Source organism: Lucilia sericata, unplaced genomic scaffold (genome assembly GCF_015586225.1).
Source record: "Lucilia sericata isolate MDLA Ls3-8-SP2 unplaced genomic scaffold, ASM1558622v1 Contig000458F_arrow, whole genome shotgun sequence".
Taxonomy (NCBI): Eukaryota; Metazoa; Arthropoda; class Insecta; order Diptera; family Calliphoridae; genus Lucilia; species Lucilia sericata.
Genome location: NW_023994473.1, coordinates 120,311 through 129,829, shown reverse-complemented (window position 1 = coordinate 129,829; position 9,519 = coordinate 120,311). Strand labels below are relative to the sequence as shown.

At 31.6% G+C, this 9,519-nt stretch overlaps 2 protein-coding genes across 2 annotated transcripts; both read right to left on the bottom strand.

Moving 5' to 3' along the window:
• Positions 1-4,202: 4,202 nt before the first annotated feature.
• On the bottom strand, positions 4,203-5,261 carry LOC119605125 (uncharacterized protein K02A2.6-like). The gene has a single exon (XM_037958087.1). It carries the CDS (start codon positions 5,259-5,261, stop codon positions 4,203-4,205), a length of 1,059 nt encoding a protein of 352 aa, XP_037814015.1.
• Positions 5,262-5,947: 686 nt separating this feature from the next.
• On the bottom strand, positions 5,948-8,349 carry LOC119605124 (uncharacterized protein K02A2.6-like). The gene is made up of 4 exons (XM_037958086.1): positions 8,232-8,349; positions 7,433-7,830; positions 6,198-7,358; positions 5,948-6,106 (listed from the first exon to the last, which is right to left on the bottom strand). Exons 1-4 carry the CDS (start codon positions 8,347-8,349, stop codon positions 5,948-5,950), a joined length of 1,836 nt encoding a protein of 611 aa, XP_037814014.1.
• Between the last annotated feature and the right edge of the window lie 1,170 nt (positions 8,350-9,519).

Below are 9,519 nucleotides of genomic sequence, written 5' to 3'. Positions count from 1 at the left end.
TCTTATTTTTATAAATTATTTTATACATTAATGTTAATGGAAAATTAATGCATTAATTTTATTATTTATTATTTAATGTTAATGGAAAATTAATGCATTAAATTCAAAGATATTTAATGTTAATGCAAAATTAATGCATTAATTTCACAAATATTTAATGTTAATGTAAAATTAATGCATTAAATTTAAAAATATTTAATGTTAATGCAAATTTAATGCATTAAATGTACCCATGTTAATGTTAATGCAATAAACTTGCATTAAAATTAATTTTTTTTAATGTAGAAAAAATTGTTAATGCATTAACACATTTAATGCATTTATCCCAGGTCTGGAATAGAACACTTGTCGCCTGGACTTCCAAATAAAAAAAGATAATTTATAGATAAATAAAGTTAAGACATTCTGTTTATCTAATACCAAAAATCAATTTGTTTTCTTTATTTACATTTCTACCTCTCCACACAAACACATTGAATTAAAAATTAATATTTTTTTCCTAGTTTTCCTACTACTTCTACAAGAAATTTGTTCAAACAAACCTATTAGTAATTAAAAAGTAAATTTGTGCCTTAATAAAAAATATATATTTTTTTAATTCAAATATTTCATATATTAAATGAATCATTATAAATTTGATTTTTGTTTTATTTCTGCTAAGCAATGGTGTTATTGAATGCTTTTCATTTTGCGTATCAAATTTTTGGGGGTTACCATTTTATTTGTAAAAAAGTAAAGGCAGAGTAGACTAGACTAGTAGACTACAGTCTAATCACTTTTAAATGATTAAACTTATTTTCTATAAAAGTTTTTAAAGTTTACAAACGTTAACATACATTTTGATTCAGTGATCTAACTTTTTGTTTCTTTGGTCAAGGTGTTATTTAGTTACATATATTTTTTATTTATTTTTTATAGTCGTCACCATCAACAATTGATAATCAAGCAAGTTCTTCAAATGAAACGCCATCCACAAGTCATCGTAGTCGAAAAAGAAGAGCTAATTCTGAAGATCTTCGTGATTTTTTAAAAAAGATGTCCAGAATTGCAGAAAAACGTTTTTGACCTCAGCCTGATGAGGGTTCAACAGATGCTAATAATAATAAACATAAAGGTTTTTTTCCTGATGGTGCAGGATCTTTTTAACAAAATGCCTGATAATGCCGTTGATGACAGCAAAATATTTTTTATAAATTATTTACATAGCCAAATTAAGGATTATACTGAGAATATAATTTAAAAAGCTCTGAGTATTATTTTTGAATGAATTCATTGAATTAATAATTAATAATTTTATTTCTAGTTTTCGTACTACTTCTACAAGAAATGTGTTCAAACAAACCTATTAGTAATTAAAAAGTAAATTTGTGCCTTAATAAAAAATATATATTTTTTTAATTCAAATATTTCATATATTAAATGAATCATTATAAATTTGATTTTTGTTTTATTTCTGCTAAGCATAAAAGACAGATCATTGTATTATAATACAAAAAATAAAAAATACATTTCAATTTAAATTTTATTTATTAATAAATAATTACATAAGTTCCTTAAATCAAAAGCATTTCTAGAAGAATTATTGGAAGATAATCTTGAAATATTTTGCAATGGGGAAACTTCTTTTCTCCATAAACCTTCAATTAATTCTCCATTTTCCTCCCTATCAACAAAATCTGGTGGACAATATGTTTTATCATTCAGTTTTACATAATTATGCAATACAACAGTGGCACATACACTTTTTTCTGCAGATTCCGGACTCATATTTAAAGTGCCTCGTAAAATTCTCCACCTGGCGATCAAGATTCCGAAAGCATTTTCAATTGTTCTACGAGCTCTAGACAGCCTTTTGTTAGAGTTAATTTTTTCAGCGCTTAATAAAAGTCCGGGATAAGGTCGCATCAAATAAGACTTTAATGGAAATGCTGCATCTCCTACCATATAATATGGGAATTTATAATCACTATTTGGCAATTTAGCATCGGGGGGAAACCAAGACCATTGTTTAAAAGATTCCTTCCAAATTCTGAGTAGGTTAAAACACCTTTTGTTAAAGTTATTTTTTTCAGCGCTTAATAAAAGTCCGGGATAAGGTCGCATCAAATAAGACTTTAATGGAAATGCTGTATCTCCTACCAGATAATATGGGAATTTATAATCACTAATTGGCAATTTAGCATCGGGGGGAAACCAAGACCATTATTTAAAAGATTCCTTCAAAATTCTGAGTAGTTTAAAACACCACCGTCACTCTGACGCTACATCTACAGCGATAAAATTGTAATTAGCATCGCACACACCAAGAAGAACAATGCTAAAGGTTCCTGCAAAAAACAAACGCATACATACAATTTGTATGTATTTATATTAATTGTTATATTATATGACATTGCAAATGTATAGTATACATATTTATACCTTTGTAATTATAAAACTGTGAGCCAGAATTAGGGGGACATGTAATGGTAATATGTGTGCCATCAATTGCTCCAACGCAGTTAGGCATATTTCACAGAGAATAAAAATCTTTTGCAACATTTTTCCATTTATTTTTATCGGGCGATGATATGTAAGTAGGACATAATTCATCCCATATCAATTGGAAGGTCTCCAAAACAATTTTTCTAACAACGGATACTGACATTGTAAATGTTAATGAAAGGTACTGGTTGGTCCGTGAGCTAAGTAACTAAATTTTAGGTCATTTTTTATCAACTTTATTTCAATTTAAAATAATTTATAATTCACTTGCATCAATGTTAGAAACAAACGACATTCAGAAAAAATTGCCCGAGCTGAATTTTTGTCCAGTTTTTCTGCTAACCTACTATATAATTCATCAAAAACAGTTGGATGCATTCTCGTTGCCACAAAAAACTGTTCAGGATCATTTTTTAATTTATGGAAAGTTGACGCAAAGAAGCCGTCGACATCTCATTCCAGGTAAATGCCCCGCACCCAAAATCTTCTCTTGATCTTAGATCGGGATATATAAACATGTACTGCACACAAAATAAATTTATAGAATTTGTGATAAATTAAACAAAACGCATTGTTACAAGAATAAAATACAATTAGTAGAATTTAGAGTTTACTTTTAATCGACAAAATGCAAATAATCAATGGCTATAAATTTTTTCACTCATATGAATTCCATAATTCGTAATAATTTGCAATTTCTGAAACAAGGCGACATCAACATTCTTTGTTGAATGCTTTGAAGCTACTAAATAAATTTTGTTTATTTTTCGCCCTTGTTAAGAGGTTCGTTTAAGGTCGTGTTGTGTACATGTAAATTGAAGAAAATCTTCTTTTTTTTCAACAAAAAAAACTTTTTTTGTACTAAAATTACAAAATACCCAAGAAAAATTAGTGAAAAAATTAGCAAATTGAGGAATTTTAAATAGCTTAACACGAAGATTTTGTCACGAAGATTTTGTCTTACCCAGACCCAGATGATATCTTCAAACACTCACCGATTAATCCATTTATCTTCATGCGCGAATTTGGCCTAGTATGGTGAACCAATGGGCTGCACAAAATCTCTACAATATGGTCGAAGTGCATTGTGTCCTTAACGTCTATTCTAAGGGATTAAGGTCATCAACACCGGTTAATTTTTTTCAGTTTTTAGGAATATCTCGAATATTAATGGTATAAAATATTATTTTGTTAATGGTAAACATTGTTTTTTTATTTTAAACTTATTAATTGATTAAATAAAATAAAAACTGAAAAACTGTATAAATTTTCAAAAGACTTTTTTTATTGGAATAAAACTTGAAAACTTTTTTGAATCTCAAAAAACTTGCAAAAAAGGGAAAACTTGACATATGGTAACACTGTTTGTACGTAAAAGTTCGAACTGATCACTCGTAGATTTCGAGATGTTTTTGCTATCATTAAGATGTTTTTGTCTAATTATATCAAACACTACACAAATCTCAGCAAACGAAACGAGTAATATTCTTTTCTATTCCTTATTTGAAAAGTATGTAAGTAATATACACGCGTTTCTTAATAATTCAATACATCTTTATTCAACGAACTTAAAATTAAGAATAACAATTATTTGCATTCAGTGTTGCCATATTAATATAATACCAACAATGGGTCATAACAATCTCCCACGCTTAATAGGATCTTGTCATTTTGAAAAAAAATCAATTCGAAAATAAATTAATAAAATAGTACATAATTTATTCTGGAACGTAGTCTTGAAGATATGTTGGCCTATTGCGTAATCTTGCAGATCTACGAATAGTTTGCTCTTGAGAATTCTGCGCTTCTTGTACCGTTGTAGAATCTTGAGGTGCAGCATGACTAGTAGTTTCTTGATTTTCCTGGGATTCTGGATTTGACTGATTTTGAAGATTTGGAGCTTCCAATATATACTGGTTATAATCATGAGCCTGTTGATTTTGACGGTTAGTAGAATCAGTATTGTTTCCATCAATGCTTGGGGCAAAGTGTACTTCCCGTTTCTGAACATTTGAAATTTTCAGTTGGTCTATATGGCGTTTAAGCGTATAGCCATCATCCAATTTCACTAAATAATGTAGGTTTCCAAACTTCCTGATTACGTTGTCCATTTTCCATACAGTTTTGTTGTTTCTAATGTGTAGAACTTGCACTCTTTCTCCCACGCCTATTTGACGAACGCCTGGGATAGGCTTTGGAGAAAAAATTTTCTTTGTAGGTTTTAAAGCATACAATTTAATTCGAATACGTCTTTTAAAATAGAGTTCAGCTGGACTCTTTCCACAGTTCAGAGGTGTAGCTCGATATCTTTGAAGAATTTCGTTAACCTTTTTCTGTATTGAAGCCGGATCGGATGACATTGCTTTCAATTTACGCTTTAGTGTTTGAACATTTCGCTCTGCTAATCCATTTGTACTTGGATGTCCTGGAGCAATTAGTTTTTGGAAAATACCATTCTGTTTACAATATAATTTGAATTGTTCGCTGGTGAAGATTGTAGCGTTGTCGGATACAATAATTGAAGGGAAACCATGGGTAGTAAAAATTTCAGATAACAAACTTATAGTGTTTTGCGTTGTAGGTGCATCACGTATTACTCTAAATTCGGTCCATTTTGATTTTGCGTCTACAACAATTAGAAAATTGTGATTCTGAAATGGACCTGCGTAATCTATGTGGATTATCTCCCAGTTTTCCTCTGGTTCTTCCCATTGGTGTAGTGGGGCTTTTGATGGTCGATTTTGAACTTCCACACAAGATTCACATGATCTTACCATTCTCTCTATATCACGGTCAATTCCTTTCCAAATAGAGTATATTCTTGCAAGTTATTTCATTTTTAAATCTCCGGATGTGTGTGATGTAATTCTTGGAGAATTATAGATTGAAGACTTTTCGGTATAAGCACTCTTTGACCTTTAAAGATCACTCCATTACCGAGGGTATATTTTCCTTCGTCGTCATCACCACTTAGCAGATCTGACAAAATTTTTGAAAGTTCTGGATCTTTTGCTGTTTCCGTGGCTAATATTTCTGCATTCACGTGTTCATTAGAAATATTGAAGATTGATTCAAAACACAACTCATTAACTTCTTCATTAATGAGCTTATCTATAGATAGCTTTTCTTAAGGCTGCGTAGCACGAGAGAGGCAGTCAGCATTAATATGTTCAGAGCCCTTTTTGAAGACAATTTCATAATTGAAACTTGATAAAAATTCTGCATATCGTAGCAATCTGGCAGATGTTATAGCTGGCATCTTAATGTGTTGATGAAAAATGCGTGTCAATGGTCGATTATCTGTAATAAGCTGAAACTTCCTTCCGTAGAGGTAATTAAAAAAGTGATTCAATGTAAATACAATTGAAAGTGTTTCACGATCTATATGCCTATAGTTTCGTTCAGCTGTGGGCAATGATCTCGATGCATATGCAACTGGACGTTCTATACCATTTACTATATGTTAAAGTACACCTGCTATACCTGTAGGACTGGCATCACATGCTACTATAACTGGACGTTCTGGATCGAATGGCATAAGTACTTGGTCACTGGAGATTATATTTTTAAGTTTTATAAACGATGCTTCACAATTTGAAGACCAATAAAATGTCGAATTTTTCTGAAGCAATTGACGATAAGTTATAAGTTATTGAAGACATATCTGGAATAAATCTGGAATAATACGTTCTCATGCCTAAAAATCTTCTAACATCATCGACATCGACATCATTATATCTTACAATATGTCCAAGATATTCGATTTGAGTTTGAAAAAATGAGCATTTGCTTCTATTCAAGTGTAAAACGTGTTGTTGTAGTCGCTTGAGGCACAATATTAAATTTCGTTTACATTCGGCTTCTGTAGATCCATGTATTATAATGTCATCGAAATATGACATGGTTTTGTCTAAGCCAGATAAAATTTGTTCAATAATACGATTAAATTCTGATGGTGCGGTTTTTATACCAAAAGAAAGGCGGTTGACTCTGTAGGTCCCCTTATGTGTTGACATTGTTTGTATCTCACTGGATTCTGGATTTACTCGTAGGTGAAGGTACGCTTTATAGAGGTCTAGTCGACAAAAATATTTGGACCCTTTAAGGTTATTTAAAATCTCGTCAATACGACGTATAGGATAATTCGAAGAAACAAGTTGTGGATTAACACCTGGTTTGTAATCGACGCATAGTCGAATTCCTCCATCTGGTTTTGGAATAATCACGAGAGGTGATCCCCAATCACTTCTTTCACATTTTGATATAATCCCGGCAGCTTCTAATTCATTTAGTTCCTTTTCAACACGTTCTCGTAGAGCGTATGGTACTTCTCGTTCCTTATAGAATACCGGTTTGGAACCCTGGCGTAGCTGTAAAGTAACTTCATAGTTGTTAACACATCCTATTTTCTCTGTAAATACATCGTTAAATTCATTAATTATATCAGAAATTGAATCTAATTTATATATCTCCACTGTATTAATATTGTGAAGGTGTTGTTTATCTACTTGCTGTAAATTTATCTTCAAATGGCGAATCCATACTCGACCCATGAGGGCATCATGACCACTCGGAACGACATATAACTCCTCATTTGTTGTTAAGTTGTTGCATTTTACTCTTACATTGATCTTACCATCCGGAATTATTATATTTTTAGTGTAGGAACGAAAAGCAATTCTTGAAGGCTGCAATGCTTTCTTTACTTGCAGTTTTTCGTATTCATTTCTTGGTATTAGTGTAAATCCAACACCAGTGTCGACTTCAAATTTTTGGCGGCGTCCATTTATATCTACCTCGACGTAGTATTTATCGATATCATCTACCTTGAATTCATTTGAAAATATATCCACTATTTGGTTGATACCATAAATCTGGTGGATTGTCTCATCATTCTCATGATTTATATTTTCCCTTGAAGATTTGATTAAGGTTTTTATGAACACACGCTGGAGATGTCCTCTTTTTCCACACGAGTTGCATTTGAGGTTATGTTTGTTAGTGCGGCAGTCATTTGTTTTGTGGTTGTCTCTACCACAACGTAAACACAAATTATCAATTTCCTATAATCTAATCTCGATTTGGAATTGCGTTGCGTTGAAGAAGAACGATTTTTTAACCGACTTCTACGGCGACTTGAGGTACCGGCTTGAATTTTGTTGATATCACTACAGATGGTCTGCTTTGTATTAATTTCACGGCTATCTATCTTTGATGCTTCCAGGGAAAGTGCTCTTTGTATAATTTTTTCGAATTCTGCTTCCTCGGATTGAAGTAATTGCTCTCGAATTGTATTATCCTTAAGGCCACGTATAAATTGTGCTCGAAGACAAATATTTGAAATATCTGCATACAATTACATGTTGATCTGAACTCACATTTAATAATGTCCCGACGTAATAGTGCGACATAATCAGCAATTGTTTGATCCTCACTTTGATATGTTGACAAAAATCTGTGTTGACTTACTAGAAAGTTCTTCTTCGGGCATAAATGTGCCTCCAAGATTTTTATTATGTCGTCATATTCAACATCATTAATTGTCTTGGGGGCAATAAGCGAAACTAACAACTTGAAGTGCGTAGAACCAATTGAGTTTACCAACATTTGATGACAAAGTGTTTTATTTGCAAAAACACCTTTCATAGTTAAATAATTTTCGAATCGCTGACGGTATAATTTGAAATTTTCATTTTTCTCGTCAAAGTTCTCAAATGGCGGCAACAGCACTTGTAATGGCTGCGTACTTTGATTTTGCTGTTGTTGCTGTGATTGCAGGTTAGAACTTGCATATAATTGTTGTAGCAAGTCGCGTTGAGTCTTATTGAAGGCTTCTAATAATTGGGCAAATTGAGCTGCATCCATCCTGAAGTGTTCCTATTCAATTCTGGTTAATACCCTTTTCCGCTTTTTATTATTGATGCATAATATTTATTTTACTCTTTTTTACTCGTCGCCACTTTTCTATTCCTTATTTGAAAAGTATGTAAGTAATATACACGCGTTTCTTAATTATTCAATACATCTTTATTCAACGAACTTAAAATTAAGAATAACAATAGAAAAAGGAATGCAATAACTATTATTTGCATTCAGTGTTGCCATATTAATATAATACCAACAATGGGACATAACATATTCCGTTTCTTGTGTGTGTGATTATAACTCATTTGTTCGAACCTACACATCCTGCACATGCTTGTTTAATATTTTCGCAATGGTGTACGTGTATTTTGATACTATGTAGTACTGAGAATTTAAGAACAAGTATACCCATGCAGATGTTTAATGTTTATTACTTTAATAGGGAGAAAAAAGTACCTAAAGGGAAAAACACGGGAGTTTTATTTTATTCAGATTCAGTTGCACTAAATATACCAATGGGGTGATACTTGGCACTCCGGTACAAAGGACTACTTTTTTTGAAATTTTTCCTTTTTAACTGGTACTTTTGTGGTTTTTAATGAAAATCTATAAAAGGGGAGTTTTTGGTTTTTAATTTTTGAATTTTCTATAATATTGAACCTAAGAACATGAAATTAAGCATGTAGTGCCCAAAGTACGCGAGAACAAATAAAAGGGGACCTTTTGGAACTTTTTCGCTCTCCAAAATGCACTCATTTGGTACTTTTTATACCCTCCACCACCATCAGTGGTGATAGATAATTTTGCCATTCCGTGTGTAACACCAAGAAATATTCATCTGAGACCCAACAAAGTATATATATCCTGGGTAGGGATGCAACATCGCTCTTTAAAACATCGATGTTTTAAAGTATCGATGTTTCCATGATAAACATCGATGTTAAAAAACATCGGTATTGTGAACGATACATCAATGTTTTTCCGATGTTTTGATAACACATCATTTAATTTTCAAAAAAGCCATACATTTTTAACCGCTTATTCATAAACAACATTTTATTTAATAAATGGTTTATAAAACAAAATTTCCATACAAAATTTGATTTATTATTTATCAAAATTTTATTTGCTTCAATAAGAATTATAATTTTGCAATAGAGTTAAGAAGCC

What these genes read in the sequence shown, in the direction of transcription:
- LOC119605125 (XM_037958087.1), bottom strand. Translation starts at nt 5,261, where the DNA reads ATGGTAAGATCATGTGAATCTTGTGTGGAAGTTCAAAATCGACCATCA.
- LOC119605124 (XM_037958086.1), bottom strand. Translation starts at nt 8,349, where the DNA reads ATGGATGCAGCTCAATTTGCCCAATTATTAGAAGCCTTCAATAAGACT. An exon ending in GCAACAACAGCAAAATCAAA is followed by an intron (nt 7,831 to 8,231) that starts GTACGCAGCCAT and finishes AATTGTATGCAG; the next exon opens with ATATTTCAAATATTTGTCTT. An exon ending in ATGATGTCGATGTCGATGAT is followed by an intron (nt 6,107 to 6,197) that starts GTTAGAAGATTT and finishes CAATTGCTTCAG; the next exon opens with AAAAATTCGACATTTTATTG.